Source organism: Vipera ursinii (assembly GCF_947247035.1).
Source record: "Vipera ursinii genome assembly, chromosome: 13".
Lineage (NCBI taxonomy): Eukaryota > Metazoa > Chordata > Lepidosauria > Squamata > Viperidae > Vipera > Vipera ursinii.
Window position 1 is genome coordinate 10,675,484 of NC_139526.1, and position 21,014 is coordinate 10,696,497.

General features: G+C 47.1%; 1 protein-coding gene across 2 annotated transcripts; it reads right to left on the minus strand.

Annotated features, from left to right (window-relative positions):
• Positions 1-209: 209 nt before the first annotated feature.
• Positions 210-20,339, minus strand: ANKS3 (ankyrin repeat and sterile alpha motif domain containing 3). Of its 2 annotated transcripts, XM_083372995.1 has the most exons (17): positions 20,256-20,339; positions 17,478-17,648; positions 16,041-16,239; positions 14,921-15,042; positions 14,242-14,323; positions 13,783-13,918; positions 12,934-13,092; positions 11,560-11,688; positions 10,006-10,118; positions 8,313-8,477; positions 6,630-6,754; positions 5,748-5,889; positions 5,307-5,479; positions 4,903-4,988; positions 3,626-3,709; positions 2,918-3,012; positions 210-1,691 (listed from the first exon to the last, which is right to left on the minus strand). In XM_083372995.1, the coding sequence occupies exons 2-16, from the start codon at positions 17,645-17,647 to the stop codon at positions 2,930-2,932; spliced, it is 1,968 nt and encodes a 655-aa protein (XP_083229121.1). In that variant the 5' UTR covers position 17,648; positions 20,256-20,339; the 3' UTR covers positions 210-1,691; positions 2,918-2,929. The 2 variants fall into 2 exon arrangements, with proteins under 2 accessions (XP_083229121.1, XP_083229122.1); XM_083372996.1 differs by lacking the exon at positions 20,256-20,339 and having other exon boundaries at positions 211-1,691; positions 16,041-16,374; positions 17,478-17,602.
• Positions 20,340-21,014: the final 675 nt, after the last annotated feature.

Here is a 21,014-nt window from a genome sequence, read left to right on the forward strand (position 1 = left end):
CGCGCAGCTGAGTCTCCACCAAGTAAGAGGGGCCTGGCTGGGGGCTCTGCGAAGCCTCCAAGCCATCATCAGCAAGTTCGTCTTCAACACCCTCCTCCTCCCCCTCGTCTGAGTCATCCAAGTCATCTGACCCGGCTGCCGGACCCACAGGCTGACCCTGAATCACAACAAATACCCTGTATTCAGCTCTGAGAAGTCGAGGGGGGGAGGGGTAGGGAGGGGAAGTGGGGGGGGCGGATGTTTTTTTAAAATGTATTTTAAAACTTTTCAATAAAAAATCACAATCTTTAATAAAAAACAAAAGATGTGTACAGCATACGATCCGAAGAGAAACCAGACTATAACAATATTAAAAATGGAAGTACATTCTTTAAAATATCGTACTGCTTCTGCGGAGTAGGCTTATGGAGTGCCCTGGGAAACAATACATTTGACACCCAACTCGCTTTAACTCCGGGTGCTAGCAGCCGTGAAACCTGGAGCTTTAAAAATACTCAGGGGATCATGGAGTGAAACAGAGAAGGAAGTCCAGTCAATGAACATTCTTTGGCAGCATCAGTTTTCTGACCCAACAGAGCATCTTTCTAAAGTCATGTTAATCTTTCTGCACTGCTTGAACATGTCAAGGAATAGCACACAAAAGCTCGTTGCTTGATGGCAGATAAGCCAGTTCTGGGCAATTCATTTTGTAGGAGAACCAGGTTCGTTGAATTCTGTAATCTACATTTTTTAAATCTCTGGCAAATACAAGGTACAGTGAGATGTGCCTATCAATAAGAAACAGATAAATGAAAAGGCACTCCACTCCCTCTCATCAGCTCTTCAACAACCACAGACAGGCTCTAGAAGATGTAGCTTTTTCAAAACTTGCAAGACCATCACTACTGACGTCTAGATGGACCTAGAAAACCTTCTGCTTTGAATCTCAAGATCATCTTACAACATCCATCATCCTGGGATACCTTATCATCTTGTCATCGTTCAAAGGTTCAGCCTGGCTCTTCAGAACTAATCCAGATTTACCTCGTTCTGCCTGAAGATTTTTACAACCCCAATTTTGCTAACGGGAGCCACCTCATGTTGTCAAGTGGGAGACTATAACCTGAAATTGCGCGTTAAAAGGACCCCAAAAGATAACATTTGGTTCCCGCTAAAAATAAGCATTTCCATCTTTCAAACATATCACATTTGATTGGAGGAGACAAGAAAGAATAAAATTGTCGGGAGGGGTGAATTGCAAACTCTTTCGGCTGCTAGGTCAAAAGAGGATGAAGTCCTTAGGCTCGAGTTATGTCTGTCGTTATGTCTCCTGTTGTGGACACAGAGAGGGGGGAAGAAGAGCCTGAGATGTTGATATCAACAATGCTTGCTTGATTAACAAAGAGACCGCAAGCATATCTTCCACAACAAGGCACATGCGAACTTGCTTGCTTGGCACTTCCAAGCTTTAGAGAGCTTGCGTGCTCACCACTCTTCTGGCTTTGCAGATTCAGACCCACGTTCCTCCTTCGGCACAGCAGGTGTGCCATCCAGAAGATCTGCCCTCATTCGTCACCAACAGCAGCCGGGTTTTCCGAGGCCCCAGCCGGAGATGGCCCGTACAGCCGATCCGATCCGTCGTCACTTGCACTCGCTCACTCTTGCAGGCAAACACAGCTTCAGGGTGGAACGGTCACCCAACGTCAGCATCTCTGCAACATGAGGCACGGCTTCAGCCAACTTTTAGGGACAGAAGCCAACAGGCACTGCTGCTCGGGACAGACACTTTACAAGGCCGAGCAGCCTTTGGAGATGGGCGCTCCCATCACATCAAGACCCAAGTTTTCCAATGCATCAACAGGGATTCACACATTGGGCTGAACCACAAGTCAGCCACAGACGGCTTGGTGTGATGCAGAAACCCAACATACAGAAAGTTGATCTAATAACTAGGCAACCCATGACCCTTTGGGTCATTTGTTTCAGAGACATTTCCTCACCTGAATAGAACGGAAGGAAGGAAAGGAGTCCCTTTGGGGAACTTCTGACAAGCAAAGTCAGTGGGGAAGCCAGATCCACTTAACAACCGGCTTACTGACTTATCAACTTAGCAACTGCGGCAAGAAAGGTCGTCAAAGGGGACCAAGTTCACTTAACAAAGGTCTCACTTAACAACAGAAATTTTGGACTCAATTGTGGTCGTACATTAAGGACTACCTGTAGTACGTAGATGTAAACAATTCTGGACTCAATTGTGGCCATAAGTTAAGGACTACCTGGAGTACGTAGATGTAAACAATTTTGGACTCAATTGTGGCCGTACGTTAAGGACCACCTGTAGTACGTAGATGTAAACAATTCTGGACTCAATTGTGCCCGTAAGTTAAGGACTACTTGTAGTAAAGGTAAAGGTAAAGGTTCCCCGGCACATGCGTGCTAGTCGTTTCCAACTCTAGGGGCCGGTGCTCATCTTCGTTTCAAAGCCAAAGAGCCAGCGCTTGTCCGAGGACATCTCCGTGATCATGTGGCCGGCATGACTAGATGCCAAAGGCGCACGGAACACTGTTACCTTCCCACCGGAGTGGTCCCTATTTTTCTACTTGCATTTTTACGTGCTTTCGAACTGCTAGGTTGGCAGAAGCTGGGACGAGTAACAGGCGCTCACTCTGTTACATGGCACTCGGGATTCGACCCGCCAAACTGGTGACCATCTGGTTGATAAGCTCAGCGTCCTAACCCACTGAGCCACCATGTCCCTATGTACCTGTAGTACATAGATGTAAAACACCTTGTGGATGACACAGTCCCTAGTCTAGCTTATTGTTTCCCAAAAGGGTCAACCACATGTCCCCAAGGCATCCTCTTGGTCTTGAAGACCACCATTTTTTACACACCAACTTCACCTCTCAGTCTTGGGGGCTATTTGCTCCTCGCTTACCTTTCTCTCCTGCTAGGGCTGTTTGCGGACAGCCTTGTCCTTATCTGGACGCTGTAGCCTCTCAAGATTACGGTTGACAGAACAGAGAGTTGTCCCTAGACAGACAGAGTAGCTCAGTTATCACAAGTGTCAGGAAATAGGAAAAACCTCCAGTATGACAGGCAAGCAAGCAAACTCTGGGAAGTTGTCCCTTTATTCCAGCACCCTACCCCCCACAACCTTTGGGGCACCAGGGACCGGTTCCGTGGAGAGAGGTTTTTCCACAGACCGGAAGGGACGTGGTTTCGCATGCTGCCTTCATCCCATGGATGGGGCTTTGCTTGTTTGCGTGGCCAGGTTTCTGGCATGCCGCAGCCTAGTGCCGATCCATGGACTTGGGGTTGGGGTATCCCTGTTTTATTCCACTATTGGAATAATGTTAACTTGCAATTTAGAAGGATTTATTGCTCAAGCCTATAAGCAAGAATCTAGCCAACTAAAATTCAAATTCACTGAACCGGTGCCATAACAGGGTCAAAAGAATTCGAGGAGGACTGAGCTTGGATCATTTGCGGCAATGTAAGGATTCTAAGCTGATGACACATTTAGCTCTGCCCTCCCAACTCTGCCTGCTCTTCTCCAACACCTATTTCCCTTTGTGTCACGCTGCTGGGGTTATTTGGATCAGATCAAGGAGAAGACGTTCACAACAGCCTGTGTTAACCTTACCCATTTCTCCCACACACTCCTGCAGAAGAGCTGACAGCTCAGGCAGGCTAAGGGCCTTCAAGGTAGGTGACCATCCTTCGGGGCCTAGGACCGAGAAAGAAATCGGCGGCATTAATTCAAGCTAGCTTTGTTCTAAAGATGAGATGGGCACGAAAGTAGCCCCTTCCCCGATTCCAGTCAAAGCAGAGCCATGTCTTTATTTTGAAGGGGGAAAAAAAGAAACAATTCAGCCGGTTTGCCCTAAGTAAAGTAGGAAAATATTAGAATGAATAGGACAGAGGAAAAGCTGGTTCCAAGATGTGAGGGAATGTAGGCAGGAAGTGTATTCTCAGGAGAGATGGGGTAGATTACATAGGAGTAAGAGGCAACCTAACCCAGATATTACTGCGTTTCCCCGAAAATAAGACTAGGTCTTCTTTTTCCCCCCCTACAAAAGAGGCACCAGGTCTTATTTTCAGGGTAGGCCTTATCTCACCTCCAGCACCGACAGCCTCACCCAGCAGGTTCATTTCTTCTGGGGCCAAAGTTCTGCAGCTGCATTCGGGCCTGCATTTTGCAGACAAGCCTTTCCAGAAGGCCTAAGCAGTGAGTACTGAACTATGGATTCAAGCCATAGCATGGTGCTTAGCTGCTGAGGTCTTGCAGAACTGAGCTATGGATTGAATCCATAGCTCGGTTCTTGGGTCCAGAGGCCTTACGGAAAGCCCTGTGACTGAGAAATACAGGCCTGGCTGCAGAAGAGGCCTCAGAAGAAGAAGTGGGCTGGCAAGGAGAGGTCTGGCTGCAAGGTAAGTGGGTGAGTGGGGCAGCCCTAGCTTGATTTTTAGGTGTTGTTGTTGTTAGTTGCAAAGTTGTGTCCGACCCATCGCAACCCTATGGACAATGTTCCTCCAGGCCTTCCTGTCCTCTACCATCATCTGGAGTCCATTTAAGCTCACGCCTACTGCTTCAGTGACTCCATCCAGCCACCTCCTTCTCTGTCGTCCCCTTCTTCTCTTGCCCTCAATCTTTCCCAGCATTAGGCTCTTCTCCAGTGAGTCCTTCCTTCTCATTAGGTGGCCAAAGTATTTGAGTTTTAACTTCAGGATCTGGCCTTCTAGGTGTGCCTCGCCCCAAAACTAGGGTTTATTTTTGTGATAGGGCTTATATTAGGGCCCACCCCCAAAAATCAAGCTAGGGCATATTGGTGTAGGCTTTACTTTCAGGGAAACATGGTATGTGTGAGAGAAAAGAGGGTGAAGACAGCCTCTTGGTCATGAACTGAGCATCCCACTTACTGGCTTCAAGCTGTGCTCTGATCTCCGATCTCTGGCCAGCTGCCTGCTCCCGGTTGATCCGGGAATCCAGCTCTGCCTGGCAGGCCCTGAAAGGAAATCAGAACATCAAGAGGTTACTGTGGAAGGAAATCACACACAGAGAGGCAGAGGAGCAGAAGAAATCCTCATGGAAGGATTACAGGTAGTCCTTGACTTACAACCATTCATTTAGCTACCATTTGATATTACAATGGGACTGAAAGTAGTGACTTAGGACTGGTCCTCGCATTTACGACCACTGCAGCATTCCCCACGGTCTTGTGATCAGAATTTTAAGTGCTCGGCAACCCACATGCATCTACTAACCGCTGCAGAATCCTGGGACCAGGTGATCGCCATTTCTCATCTCTTGGAGGTTCACTCACCGCATCTGTTCCAGAAGGACCCCAGCATTTCTGGTGATGGCCTGGACTTCTTGGAGTTGAGCCTGGGCATTGCTCCAGGCCACGTCCTGCTCCATCAGGCAACTCTCGACCACCGCTCGCAGCTCCTGCTCTTGGCTCACCTGTCCTTTCAGCCCTTTGAGTTCCTCACACCTCTGCAAGCAAAGAGAGAGAAAAAGACCAGAGTCCAGCGTTTTCCATCCAACCACAGCTTTCCTTCCTCAAACTAATTTTTTTCATCTGCTGGACTTCCTCGGACTTGAAGAGACAAAAGAACTAAAGGACCGGCAGCTCAACCTCCCTCTCCTGGTACTTCAGGGACTTAAACCAACGAGGCCCTCAACTGACATGTATGCATCCCAACTGGGGTGCAACAGAGCATCATCTTCTTCCTAAGGCGCTAAAAGAGTTTGGTCTTTTCACCTTGTGAAGCTGAATGGCCAATTCTTGCATTTCGGCTTCCAGTCGGTCAGCATAGGCCAGCTCAAGAGCATCGCTCAGGGGTCGGGCACTGCTGTGCCATCGGGCAATGGCCGAGGTCATCTTCCTCTTTGGTCCAAAAAGCCTACCGGGGTAAGTAACCAGGAATCAGAAGAGATTAAGCTAAGCTTAACTAAGTGGTTAAGCTAAGCAGCTAAGCTCCCATCAGAGAGGTTTGCAGGCAGAACAAAGCAGCCTCTTGAGTGGCTATTGGAGAACATGCTTGTTTTCCCGCAAAGACCAGTGTCAAAGTTCTGGCTGATGATCCCAACGAAGTAAGCACAACAACAGAGAGATTCCAATCTCTAATGCAAAACTTTATTGAGTACAACATACCGGCACTAATGATTGGAAAACCAGCTCTGGCAATATGGCGCCAGAAAGATAATGAAACCCTTTCACAGTTCATGTCACGTTGTCCAATTACTCTTCCGGCAATTTTTATGATGCAAGATTCAATTCCTAGGCAACAGTTTCTCCAACGACCTTGGGTTGCGTGCCAGGCTGCTCACCGGTGCTTCAGTACTCCAAATATCCCCCCTCCCCTCTGCGACTATTGGCAAGCTGAGAATTAAAATGGCTGAAGCAGAATAAATGTTTCGATGCTTGACAGCCACTTGGCACCAAGTGTATCCAGAAGGTTGCTGCATTCAGTGACACATTTAAGTCAAATGCACTAACCCCCCCACCCCTTTTTTTTAAAATGAATGCAACTAGACTCTCTATTGGGCCAAAACAGAAGATGTGAAGCACTGAGTGATAGGCTATCTGGTATGAAAGCTGCATGGTTCTGGGTTCAGGACTCAGCATTAAAAATCTGCTTACGTGATGCCGATCTCTTTTAGGTCACTCTCCGTTAAAGTTAGGAAGATCCGTAGGTCAATATCTTGCTCCTCAAAGACTTGCAAGTACTTCAGGCAGCCAATCTGGTCCAGAAAGGTGGCCAGATCCTACAGCCCAGGTGAAGCAAATACATCGTCAGGAAGCTGTGTTAAAACTCAAGGAAAAAGGACTTGCACCATTCTCTGTTCCAGCTCTATTGACAAAAACCACACCATTCCCATCAGCTTCTGCACAAAGCCAACAACACCTGAAAAGCAGAACCACCCTCAAGCTGAGAAAGTGGTCATGTGGTGGAAGTTAACTCCAAACCCCTACTCAAATATCTAACATTCTCTGAGCAAGCTTTAGCTCACAACTCTTGTTCAGGATATCCTACTATAAAAAGGTAAAGGTTCCCCCGCACACGTTTCCAACTCTAGGGGCCGGTGCTCATCTCCGTTTCAAAGCCAAAGAGCCAGCGCTTGTCCGAGGACATCTCCGTGGTCATGTGGCCAGCATGACTAGATGCCAAAGGAGCATGGAATGCAGTTACCTTCCCACCGTAGTGGTCCCTATTTTTCTACTTGCATTTTGACGTGCTTTTGAACTGCTAGGTCGGCAGAAGCTGGGACGAGTAACAGGCGCTCACTCTGCTACGCAGCACTCGGGATTCGACCCGCCAAACTGCCGACCTTTTGATCGACGAGCTCAGTGTCCTAACCCACTGAGCCACCACGTCCCTTATCCTACTATACAGGGATACAGTGAGAAGAATTGAGACAGTTCCTTTTAGGAAACTGCTGGCAAACACTGGATGTGGCAGCCACGTCAGCACGTGGATCCAGTTACAAGCACACAAGAGCAGCAACCACAGGGAGAGCCGACCAACAAGGCCGTTGTAACCACTCCATAGGATGGATTGCCTTTTGTCTCTGGCTGGCCCTTGGGGATCAAACTTTTGTAGCCCTGTGAGTTTTGGTGATGGAATGTCAAGTAGAATATGGGGACATGTGGGAGGGAAAACTGTTACAGGACAGAATCCTCAGTTCAAGGGAGGGAGGAAGTATGAGAAAAATGACTCTGAATAACTCCCCTTTATTAGTTTAGGTCAACAGTCCTCAACCTTGGCCACTTTAGGATTTGTGGACTTCAACTCCCAGAATTCCCTAGCCAGCATCAGAATTCTGGCAGCTGAAGTCCATACACCTTAACATTGCCAAGGCTGAGAAACACTGTTCTAGGTGCATCTTGACATGGACAATTATTTGGGCAGGTAATCAAGATTCTCTGGCAGCAGCCAATTCCCAGAATTCCTCAGTCAGCATGACAGTTGTGGAATTCTGGGAGTTGAAGTCCACACCACCTTAAAGCCGCCAAGGTTGAGAAACATGTTCTAGGCCAGGGGTAGGCAACCTTGGCTCTTTTATGACTCGCGGACTTCAACTCCCAGAATTCCTCAGCCAGCATGGCTCAGCATGGAAACCTCTCCCTTTCCCCTCAGTGTGGCTGGCTCAGGAATTCTGGGAGTTGAAGTCCGCGAGTCATAAAAGAGCCAAGGTTGCCTACCCCTGTCTAGGCCTACCCTGACATGGAAAATTGTTTTGGCAGGTTCTCAAAATTCCCCCTCCAATAGAAACCCAAAATGGTTCTTCTTTCCTGTATTTCCTTGCCGGTCTTGAGAGTTACCTGTGGTCCAGCACAGGAGGGGGTCTCGTCATTAGATGGGCCACAGTGTTGAGCAGATGCTTTGGTTTTCCAAGGCCACTGAGTGTCACTATTGCCATAGCGATTCTTGGCTTTTGAACTCTTGGGATGTTTCCGGCTGGAGGACTTGGCTGCGTGGTCAGAGTCCTGCACAAGTTGAGAGAGGAGGACAGGGGATCAGGCCAGAGAAAGCCATCCTCCTCAAAACCCAGGTGTGTTACAAGATTAAGATGACAGGACCTCCTCCGTTAACAAAGGTCAACTGTTAACAACTTCAGGAGCTCCAGAGCTCGCTGCTTTTTTTATTATCACGAGTAGAAAAAGCATCGTCTCTCTTTCCGAGAAGCAGCCTCAGCCTCAGAAGGCTTAAAGCCACCTAGTCTAACAAAAAGAGGGACGAGGGATGAGTAGTCCTCCACTTACGACCACAATGGAGCCCAAAAATGAACGTTGCTAAGGGAGAAATTTGTTAAGTGAGCTTTGCCCCATTTGACGCTTTTTCTTGCCACATTTGTTAAGCGAATCACTGCAGTTGTTAAGTTGGTAACACGGTCGTGCAGTGAGTCTGGCTCTCCCCATTGACTTTGCTTGTCAGAAGGCCGCAAAAGGGGAATCACCTGACCCCGGGACACTGCAACCGTCATAAATGTGAGTCAGATGTCAAGCGTCCGAATTTAAATCACGTGACCCTGGGGATGCTGCAAGGGTCATAAGTGTGAAAAACGGTCGTAAGTCATTTTTTCCAGTCCCGCTGTAACTTCAAACGGTCGCTAAGCAAACTGTTGTAAGTCGAGGACCACCTGTATTCCAGTATTTGAGGGGCTGCCCCAAAGAAGAGGGGGGTCGACCTATTCTCTAAAGCACCTGAAGTCAGGAAAACAAGCCATGGATGGAAACTAATCAAGGAGAGAAGCAACCTGGAATTAAGGAGGAATTTCATGGCAGTTAGAATAATCAGCTGAACGGCTGTTGGGTTTTTAAGAGACTGGACAACCACTTGTCTGAAATGGTGTAGGGCAGGGGTAGGCCACCTTGGCTCTTTGATGACTCGTGGACTTCAACTCCCAGAATTCCTGAGCCAGCATGGCTCAGCTTGGAAACCTCTCCCTCTCCCCTCAGCGTGGCTGGCTCAGGAATTCTGGGAGTTGAAGTCCACGAGTCATAAAGCGGCCTAGGCCTAGGCCAGGGGTAGGCAACCTTGGCTCTTTTATGACTCGTGGACTTCAACTCCCAGAATTCCTGAGCCAGCCTGGCTCAGCTTGGAAACCTCTCCCTTTCCCCTCAGCGTGGCTGGCTCAGGAATTCTGGGAGTTGAAGTCCACGAGTCATAAAAGAGCCAAGGTGGCCTAGCCCTGGTGTAGGGGCTCCTGCTTGAGCAGAGGGTTGGACTAGAAGACCTCCAAGGACCCTTTTCTGTTATTCATCTCTTCCACACCAAGAATATGTATTTGTTTTCCACTTCTGCTTAAGACACCTTTAAGTCAAGCTCAGTCCCTGGTAGCTACATGGACACACACACACACGTTTTCCTCAGCAACTAAGATAGAAATGGTCTTCTCATTCTAGTGGTGTTCTCTTCGGGGGGGGGGTGTCCCTCACCCGAGTACTAAGCAGGCCCAGTTCTGCTTAGCTCCCAAGTCCACGTAAGACCACGCGCGTGTTGCAAGTTCTGTACCTCATTGCTCTCTAAGGAGCCCTCGCTACTGATCCCCACAGTCCTGGCCAGGCCTTCACTGCTGCTGCTGGTCTGGATAATGCCCAGGTCGTTGGTGAAGAAGGAATTCTCCTCTGAAATGGTGAGAAGTGAGAGAAAAGAGCGTTTCAGAACCAATAAGAGCGGCAACCTTTACATACTCAGGGACTGACTGACGAAACAAGGGGAAAAGCTCTCCATTTTAAGTCAGTAATATTATCTTTGATGAACTATGAACTACAACCACAGGATTCAGAAAAATCGTGGACGTTTTTCATCCATCCTGGTGCATTTCGATTTATTCACCGGATGCAAATTGTGCCGAGTTTGGCGTACAAGCGTCTCATTCCTTTTTTTCACAGGGCTTTCGATTTACATTTTAAAACGCATTGCCAGGTTACAGGTTTTATTAGAGAGGCAAATAACAGCTTTCAAGTTCTCCGGCTTTTCAACAGGGGAGACGTTAGAAAACATTGAATAAGAGAAGCAAAAGAAATGTTGAAATTAGATTATCTAAGCCACTGGTGGCAAACCTATGGCACATGTGCCAGAGGCAGCACTCAGAGCCCTTTCGGTGGGCTCGCGCGCCGTCGCCCTGACCCCGCCTCCACCCGCAGCCCCCTCCTCAGCAGCAGCAGTCCCCCCGTGGAGAGTCGCAGCAGCGCACCGAGCACATGGCAGCCGGGCAACAGGGACAAGACTCCGCCCTTATGCCCCGTTGTGCGTAGATGATGCTGTGAGGTGCGGGCAGAGGGCATGGCCGCCACGGCGCTGCAGGGCCGCTTGAGCGATCTGCGGCGGGCTGTGGAGGTGGTGGGTGGCCCTGCGGGAAGATGGGTGGGCCGGGGGGGGCCGGGCCAGTTTTTGGGCACTCGGTCTCTAAAAGGTTCGCCATCCCTGATCTAAGCTATAAGGTCACAGTCATCCCTAAAATTGAAAAGCCAACTGAACCAGTTTGGTCTACTGCTTAAGGTGCTGGTCTAGAAACCAGGAGACAGTGAGTTCTAGTCCTGCCATAGGCATGAAGGCCAGCTGGGTGACTCTGGGCCAGTTCTTTTCTCTCAGCCCAACTCACCTCACAAGGTGGTTGTTGTGGGGAAAATAGGAAGAGTAGGGTGCATTATGGAGGCTCATCACCTTGAGTTAGAGACGGGGGGGGGGGAGAGGGAGGGAAGAAGGGAAGGAGAGGGATTGTGGACAGGTAGCTAATATAGGCAGTGTTGGTAACAGATCACAATCTAATTCCAGGAGCAGGAAAACGATTATTTTGCTTCAGCTCAAAGAACTCCAAAAAAATATTAGAATCCTATTATAACATCTGCCAGCAGCAACATAGCCCAAAGCCCCTTAGCTTGACAGAAGAGAAACAAAGAAGCCTAATTCATCTTTAAGAGTATTTATTCTGGAGCCAAATAAATGCCACTGCCCCAAAACAGCCTGCATTTAAAAACGGCTCCGCCTGCCTGGAAGGCTTCGAGAGGAATCCTAAGATGGTCTGCACGATCAGTCTATCCAGCCAAAGAAAGCCCCGGGTACCTCGGCTGCTGCTGCTCTCCACATCTTGGTCGTTAATGGGGGAGATGACATCTCGGTATCGAAGGCCACCCGCCTCCAAGCCGCTTCCATCGTCTTTAAAGGTGACGTAGCCTTCTGGCGGGACCTGCTCTGTGTGTAAAAGGAAGGGACAGTAAAAGGAAGGGAGGTGAACGAAGGAAGGGCAAGACCTGAAAGGTGAGCAAGACGGATCGCCTAAATGTCACAAATGGGCGGACCTCGTTGACGGAATCGTTTTTATTCTACTTTGGCGCCAGAAGGTTCTCCAAGACTCCCCAAACCTAACAAAAGGCAGTGTGCAACACTGAATGCTAGGGGCTGGGGCATTCTGGGAGTTGAAGTCCAGAAGTCTTAAAAGTTGCCGAGGTTGGACATCCCTGCAATAAAGACTTTCAGAATGAGCGAATCCAGGACGTTATCGACTTCCCTCAAGTTACTTTCAGGGCAATGGAAAATGGCTACCGGGTTAAGTACCTTAGTTACAGTATCAGAATCTCTAGAAGGGTAAAAAACTGGATCTTGGGAAATGATTATGTAGAATGTTATTTTTTTATCTCTTTAGGAGCTCATGATAGCAGGATAGCCCTCCCTCCTTCCCTGGGTCTCTCAATATTAACTTAGTACAGCAATAGCACTTAGACTTATATACCGCTTCACAGCCCCTCTCTAAGCGGTTTACAGAGTCAGCCTATTGCCCACAACAACCTGGGTCCTTATTTTACTGACCTCAGAAGGATTGAACTCCTGGCAGTGAGCAGAGTCAGCCTGCATTGTAACAACTGCGCCACTACGGTTTCCTTCCTTCCTTCCCTCCCTTCCCTTCCCTTCCTTCCTTCGCAAGCAATAGCATTTAGACTTATATACCGCTTCACAGCCCTCTACGAGAGGTTTACAGAGTCAGCATATTTGCCCCCAACAATCTGGGTCTTCATTTTACTGACCTCAGAAGGATTGAAGGCTGTGTCAACCTTGAGCCGGACAGGATTGAACTCCTGGTAGTGAGCAGAGTCAGCCTACATTGTAACAACTGCGCCACTACAGCTTGCTTGCTTCCCTTTCCTTCCTTCGCAAGCAATAACAATTAAACTTATATACCGCTTCACAGCCCCCTCTAAGCGGTTTACAGAATCAGCATATTGCCTCCCAACAATCTGGGTCCTCATTTTACTGACCTCGGAAGGATGGAAGGCTGAGTCAATCATGAGCCGGTCAGGGTCGAACTGCTGGCAGTGAGCAGTTAGCCTGTAATATTGCATTCTAACCACTGCGCCACCACAGCTGTAAAGATGTAAGGGCTGTAGTGGTGGCAGCCATCTCAGCAGATTCTGAAGCAGGGGAGGAAAAACCTGAACTCACCACGATGCAACCGACTCTTCCCTCCAGTTCTGACCGCTGTGATCTTGGCCAAAGCGTGAGGCCCTTCGTGAATGCTGGGTCCCCTGGATTTACGGGCAGGCCTTTGTCTTTGGGGAGCGCAGTAAGACTCATCTGAGGAGCTCAGCTCTTCGTACTTTCCTGAGTGTCCAAAAAGTACAAGCAGGGAACTTAAGAGTCTAAAGATTTATAGGCACGCATTTCTGTCATGAGAGAAGGATCTGGTGGAATCACCCAGGCTCTCTCTATTCACATCACGGAGTCCCTTCTCGATCTTTGTCATGATTGTAGTTATTCCATTAGCTTATATCAAGGAAGTAGAGTTGTAGTCATTCTTTTTAAAAATATCTTATCATAAAAGATAAAATACAGAACAAACAAAATGAAACAAAAGCATACATTCGACTCTAACAACAACAACGAAGAAAAAATTAGCGTGCAAAAAAATTTAACTTTTAACATGTAGCTGACTGGGTGCTGAAAGAAAAGAAAAAGCAGTAAATTCTCTTACACACACACTCACACACACACACACACACACACACACACACAAAGAAAAAACAGTCAACAGGCTATTACACCAATCTTCAAATCCCTCTGCGACCATGTTATTATATTTAGCGTGTAGAAAGTCCACCAACGGTTTCCAGTCTCTTATAAAGCGGTCTAGTCCATTAGCTCTAATCAAAACTTTTGATTGGCGTTCTAGTCATTCTTGAATCTGTTTCCTGACCGGGCTGAGCTCAAAGAGTAGATTTCCATTCACTGTATCAACCTGGGCTTGCTTTTCAAACAGATTCTTTCCTCGAGACATTACAGCCTTTTACTCACCTGTGCCTCTGCGGAAGACTTTGGGCACGGGGGCCGTATGTAAGTCGATCAGCCCCACGATCTTCATGTGTCCATATTTCATGGCCAAAGTCCGTGCGGTGGCCCCTGTGCTGTCCCTTATGTCCACTTTCACACCCTGCGGGAAGACACCGCCTTTCACTCCAACAGTCCGGTAGAAAGGAACCCATAGCAATTGGGCACTGAAGCTAACGGGGGGCTCCTAACGTAAAGCTTTTACGCATCCACGCCCCCGCTGCAATCACCGGGAGATGAAGCATTTATTGTGAAAGGCTTCTGCAAATTAGCCCGAGCTGTAAGAGCTTTATTCACACAGCGTGCTCAGCCAAAAGCAAAACAGCGCATTATGGCTGAATGCGATGTGTACATCACCACTGTTTAATAAAGGCTGGGGGGCAGGGGAAAGGCTCTGGATTTTCCTGGAAATCAAGGGTCACTCACATGGCTGAGAAGATACTGGGCGATGATCTCATGGCCAGAAGCCGCTGCTTCCATCAGAGGGGAGTATCCACAAAGGGGTTCCCTGGCATAAGAGAAAGTTAAAGCTCACGTCAAGACTGGCACGACTGACGGTGAGGCAAAGACACACTGGTTACGAAGGCGTAGAATTAAGAGAGCCGGGAATTATCCCCAAAACACAGATTTCGTACGATCTCATGTTCCAAGGTAAACAGCGTTCATTTAAGGATCTGAGTTCCGCTCTTAAGTTTCAAAAGGCTCCTAAAGTAACTTCTATAAAGTCAACTGTGCGATTTATCCAAGGAGTTGGCAACTCTGAAAATTTACTCTTCTTTAGAGCATTTTCCAACGGCCTCCATGAAAAACAGAAGGCACAGTCTGAGTTTACTTTCTGGGCCACTAGCTAAGGAACTGAATTTATTTATTGTTAGATTTATGCCGATTTTATACAGCGAAAGGTGACCGATATAATGCTCCCACCTTCTGTTTTTCCCCTCCACATCTTTGTAACGTGGATTGTAAATCACGTGACCCTGGGATGCTGCAACAGTGCTAAGTGGGGAAAACAGTCGAATGTCACTGCTGTAGCTTTGAATGGTCACTAAACAAGCCTGTTGTAAGTTGAGGGTGACCTGTATTATGTTTGGCCATTTTCTCCTACCTGCAGTTGGCGTTGGCTCCACTGTCCAGTAAGAACTTCACCATTTGCTGATGGCCAGCACTGGTGCAGTGAAACAGGGCAGTCCAGCCATGGACGTCTTTCGTCTCCAACTCGGCACCTTGCTTCAGAGAAAGGGAACGTTCGTTATAACATCACAGGATTACCTCGCTGAAAAGTAGGCCCGATCAAGGAGCCTTCGTGACATTTTTCAGACTCCAGCCAATGTCCAGCCAACGTGGCTGTCAAACTCTCGAAGGCAGGCAAACTCAGGAAACAAGAACCGTTTCGACTTCTGAAAAGTACTTTGTGGCTAGTAGCGTAATAGAGTTTTGAGTCTACTAAAGCAATTCTGCAGGTCAACATAATTAGGGTGACGTTACTCTTGAGTCTCTTTCTCACGTTCCCCTCCTTCCTCAATCCCTTGGACTCAGGAATGTTTTCTGTACTGTTTTGGCCCTACAATCTTCTTACAACATGCCAGCTCCTTTTTCTATTTTCCCAGGCTCTGTCAGACACTCCTGCATGGCTTGTGGACGGGCTTCTTGAAGGAACTGCCTCTCCCCTAACAACTACCTGGCCCATCAGGATGAGAAGATAGGGTGCAGGTCTCATCTGGTTGAGACCACACAAAAAAAGGGTCTTCTCGGTGGTGGCCCCTTTACCAAGCATCATTCCCCCTCAAGGGACAACTGGCCCCCACCCTGTTGTTTTTCTGAAAGGCCCTAAAAACATGGTTTTGTCCATGGGTCTGGGGACCCCCGAATGGAGATGGAGCTGATCGAATGGCTGATTTGACTGTGGTGGTGTTGCCAAAGGATGGATTGGGGAATTGGAAGGAGATGGATTATTTGATGGTGGGTTTTAAAAATTTGTAAGCTGCCCAGAGTCACGTGGGTGTGAGCTAGGCGGCTATGTAAATCTGTCTAATGAACAAATCCCATTCTGTTCGGTTAGTTATTCTGAGCACATCTTTCTTGGTTGTAGTCGCAACAGATTTGACCTTGTTTCTGAACCGCGCTAGCTTTTATCAAACCGAAAAGCTAACCAGGAGTGGCACTTGCCCTATTTAGCCTGCGTGACTGCTTTAATACTTTGACAGCCATTCTAAAAGCTCACCCACCTGAAGCAAAAACGCAGCCACACATTCGTTCCCACAGCTGGCTGCCAACATCAGCGGGGTCTGTCCGTCTGGGGTTGACATATTCACGTTTGCTCCAGCTTGTAGCAGCAGGCGCACAACGGTGTCGTAACCAATATAGGAGGCGTACATCAGTGGAGTCCAACCACCGCGGTTCGGCCGATTCAAGTCCTTCTCCCCTCTGGAAGGTACACAGCGTGTGAGATTTCCCCAAAGGTGGAAGACTTTCAAGCCATTGCTGCTCAGGTCAGCAACATTCTTTTAATCTCACCGCGTCCATTTGGCCCTTTGGGAGCAAACTTCTCAAGGTGGCTTGCTGCAGAAGATGAGAGAAGGGGCCCAACTGTGCTCGTCAGCTTAATTTTGACAAGGGATCGGTTGCCACGGAAACAAAATGGTGGGCAAGATGGGCCTGGAAATGCTCTTCGTATGCTTGTAAAGTACTGGATGCTGCTCTCAGCATTTCCTCGGATTTTCTTGAAGGCCTGTTTGGGCTGCCACTAATTTTACACAGCACAGAATGATTTTCTCTCTTTATATCCTGCTTTTATCATTTTTAAAAAACAACTCAAGGTGGCAAATGTGTACAATGCTCTTTCTTCCTATTTTTCCTGCGACACTGTGAGGTGAGTTTGGTCTGAGAGCGAGTGACTGGTTCAAAGTCACCCAGCCAGCTTTCATGCCTAAGGCTGGACTAGAACTCACGATCCCCTGGGGATTGGCTCAAAATCACCCAGCTGACTTACATGCCTAAAGTGGGACTAGAATTCACTTTCTCCCAGTTTCTAGACTGATACCTTAACCATTAGAACAGGGGTAGGCAACCTTGGCTCTTTTATGACTCATGGACTTCAACTCCCAGAATTCCTGAGCCAGCCTGGCTGAGCATGCCTGGCTCAGGAATTCTGGGAGTTGAAGTCCACGAGTCATAAAAGAGCCAAGGTTGCCTACCCCTGCACTAGAAAAAACTGGTTTTCCTGAATTAACAAAACAGGGCAATGCAAGCAAATGAGGTGGCAACATAGAGTCTCCCATTTTAGACTGGATGTGAAAAACACCATTTTGGAATGTTAACCCGCCCCCCTCCCCTCTCAATCCTTATTACAGACTTTCATAAAATTACTGACAGGTGGAGGTTCCTGTTAAGATATTCTCTTACCGTCAGGCTCCAAAAACCAAGACAGACAAGTGTGATCTTCCAAGTAGATTTTTTTTTATTGTTTCTCACCTATAGATTGAATCTTGCCAATCTAAAGCAAGCTACCACCCACATCAAGCGTATGCTCTGGGAACTATTAGAGAGGAGCTGTCTTCACCCTCTTTCTCTCACACAAACTCTCTGCCCTGACTTGTTCTCTTGCTCCTCTGGAATGCAGCCTCTCCCTCCTGGGAATCCAGACTACGTTCCCTCCCACTTACCGTTCAATACTGTCCTTCACCACCTCATACTGGCCAATGGAAGCCGCTGTGTGAAGGTCCAAAGGTATGTCTAACTCTTGGCGACTAGCCGCCTGGCCCTCTCCGTGCCACATGGTTAGGCTGCGATTCAAGAGCTCCGTCTCGCTGGCTTCGTCGCTCAGTTCCGACATTCTGTCCTCAGAAGCCAAAAGAAAGAAGTTGCTTGAGGTTTTTTTTTTTTAAAAAAAAATCGCCAATCTACCGGGAATGCGATAGCAGGGCGCCAACAATCGCAGGGCTGAAATTAAGACACCAGCACTGTTATTCAACGTTCAATGTATTTATTATAATGTTAGAGAATCCCAAGGCGTGATTAGCCTTCTATCAACTACTTAAGTGATTTTGCTCTCCTTGGTTCCTTGTTCCTTGGATTGAAACCGGACCTGTGCTTTCGGGCAACGGCGGGAAGGGGGGCATTTGCACACTTAATCACAATAGTTCCTGAATTTGTACATGCTTTCAGAATATGTATTTATTTAAAACATTTAATATGCCAGTAGCCGCCCATCTCATAAAACTCTGAGCAGCTGCCAATCAAAAACATCAATACAGATAGTCCTCAGTTTACAGCCATTCATTCAATTGACCAAGAGCACTTGATTAGCAGCACCTGGCTGCTACTTAGCCTCTTCATACCTGTGGAAGCTGTAAGGGTATATACCTAATTTTTCACACATGGCTTATCCATTTCGGCTTTCTTTTTTGTAAAATAAAAGACGACATGGTGTAATATGTCGTGTGTTGTTGTTCATCTGAGGTTGCGTTTGCCTCCTTTTAAGAACTGCTGAAGGACCAGATGTTTTTTCACCATACCCTGTTACGTAAATCGAACCACAGAACTCAAAGAGGGGTTTCTTAATTTTTCGAGATTGTATATGAGACGGGGCAGCTGTATAAAACAAATAAAATGAACATTGGCTCTATTGGCATTTGGGAGATCACTCAAAACCTGGTCCTTTCAACAGGACTGCAGTGAAATTGGGGGGGGGGGGGTTCACAAGATGGTTATACTATGTGTAGGAAGCTAGTCCATTCTCCCACGGTCTTATTTACATCTATCTTTGACTTGTTTTTAAATTGCTTTGCATTTTTGTATTTGTATTACGCTGTTAGCATTATTCTGATTGTTTTACTGTATTCTACCCAGAGCCACATAGGTCAGATGGGCAGCTATGTACAACTATTATTAAATTTATATCAAATAAATAAAGCCATCTATCTCATATACGGTATATGATTCTGGGTGGCAATCCCTACAGGTAAAACTATAAAACAATTCAAAGAAACATTAAAACCATCATAAAACAGGTTCTTCCTTGATGGCAAAATCAGAATTCATTTTAGACCCGGGACTGTTCTCCCTTTTATTGCTTTTTGGGTGTTCCTGTCATATAAATTGTTCTAAAGGTCCAGTGTGCCTCAGCCTTGGCAATTTTAAGATGAGTTGGACTTCAACTACCAGAATTCCTGAGCAGGGGGCTGGACTAGAAGACCTCCAAGGTCTCTTCCAACTCTTCTCTTCTTCTCTATTCTATTCTATTCCTTATTCTGTTTTCCATTCTATTCTATTCCTTATTCTATTTTCTATTCTATTCTATTCTTACCCTACATTCTATTCTATTCCTTATTCTATTTTCTATTCTATTCTATTCCTTATTCTATTTTCTATTCTATTCTATTCCTTATTCTATTTTCTATTCTATTCCTTATTCTATTTTCTATTCTATTCTTATCCTACATTCTATTCTATTCCTTATTCTATTTTCTATTCTATTTTATTCTAATCCTACATTGTATTCTATTCTATTCCTTATTCTATTTTCTATTCTATTCTATTCTTATCCTACATTCTATTCTATTCTATTCCTTATTCTATTTTCTATTCTATTCCTTATTCTATTTTCTATTCTATTCTTATCCTACATTCTATTCTATTCTATTCCTTATTCTATTTTCTATTCTATTCTTATCCTACATTCTATTCTATTCTATTCCTTATTCTATTTTCTATTCTATTCTTATCCTACGTTGTATTCTATTCTATTCCTTATTCTATTTTCTATTCTATTCTATTCTTGCCCTACATTCTGATCTATTCCTTATTCTATTTTCTATTCTATTCTATTCCTTATTCTATTTTCTATTCTATTCTTATCCTACATTGTATTCTATTCTATTCCTTATTCTATTTTCTATTCTATTCTATTCTTGCCCTACATTCTGATCTATTCCTTATTCTATTTTCTATTCTATTCTATTCCTTATTCTATTTTCTATTCTATTCTATTCTATTCCTTATTCTATTTTCTATTCTATTCTATTCTTTTCTTACCCCACATTCTCTTCTCTTTTATGCTTTCTTCTATTTTCTATTCTCTTCTATTTCTTATTCTATTCCCTGTTCTATTCTATTCTAACTCCATTCTACTCTAATTTTCCCAGCCAAACTAGGGAATTCTGGGAGTTGAAAGGCGTTGGCTTCTTAACCTTGAGAAATACCAGGGTAAACAAAAGAAAAAAGCAGTGAGGCCTATCAACCTCGCAGGCTGGGGCCGACGGGAGTTGTAGTCCAACTCCTGCGACACCGGCCACAAACGCCCATTCGTTTCTCAAGCGGCCCCGCCGAGACCCGGCCTGGCGTTGTGGGGGGGTTGCCGGCCTACGAAGCCTTTCGGAGCCTCTAAACAGCCGCAGCCCAGAAGTTTTTCCCCTCGCGGCCACCGTAGGCGCTTCCCCTACCCGGCTCTCCGGCGAACGAGCGGCGACGGAACCAAGACGAGAGGCTGTCAGCCGGGTCCGCAGGCCTCGCTCCCGCCCTACTCGCGTGACCCCGCTCTTCTCCCGCCTCCTCTTACGGTTACTCGTCCTCCGTTGCGTCCGTCATCTATCGCCGTGGCCCAATTAACCAATGAGAAGCTGGGAGCGCGTCACCTCCCCGCCTCCCGGGCCAGCCAGCCAGCCAATGAGAGCCCTAAAAAGAGTAGAGCGGGGGAGACAAAACAACCTCCGTCTGAGTCTCGCCAGGTCCGGAAAGATAACACCAGAAGCGACCGCTTAAATAAAGAAGGAGGAGAGGAAAGAGAGGACAGCGGGGTATCCTTCCTCGCGTGGGCACGATCTCTTCCAAGAGTCCAGCTTTTTATTGGCTAGTCATTTCCCAGCAGGGAAGGAAGGCTACGCTAAATGGACGTTGCTGTCCTGCCAGGACCTCACAGTGGGTGGAGCCAAAGCCGGGAAACGCACGCCGTTTGAAATGCGGTTCGGAGTTAACGGCGGTTGCGGTTCGCGGACGCTGTGCGGTTCCTCCCTTGTGGCGAGGAAGGGGTCGTGAGGACGGCTGGGCTACGCCGGTGGCCTAACACCCAGGCGGTATTCAACCGGACGGCGACTGCCGCCTCTGGTTGCTACGGACGCGCCGAAAGCTGGCCCCGTTGCTAGGAGGCGGGGCTAATTGATGGACAGTTGCCATAGTGACCGGGCTCCCTCCCTGCATCTCAC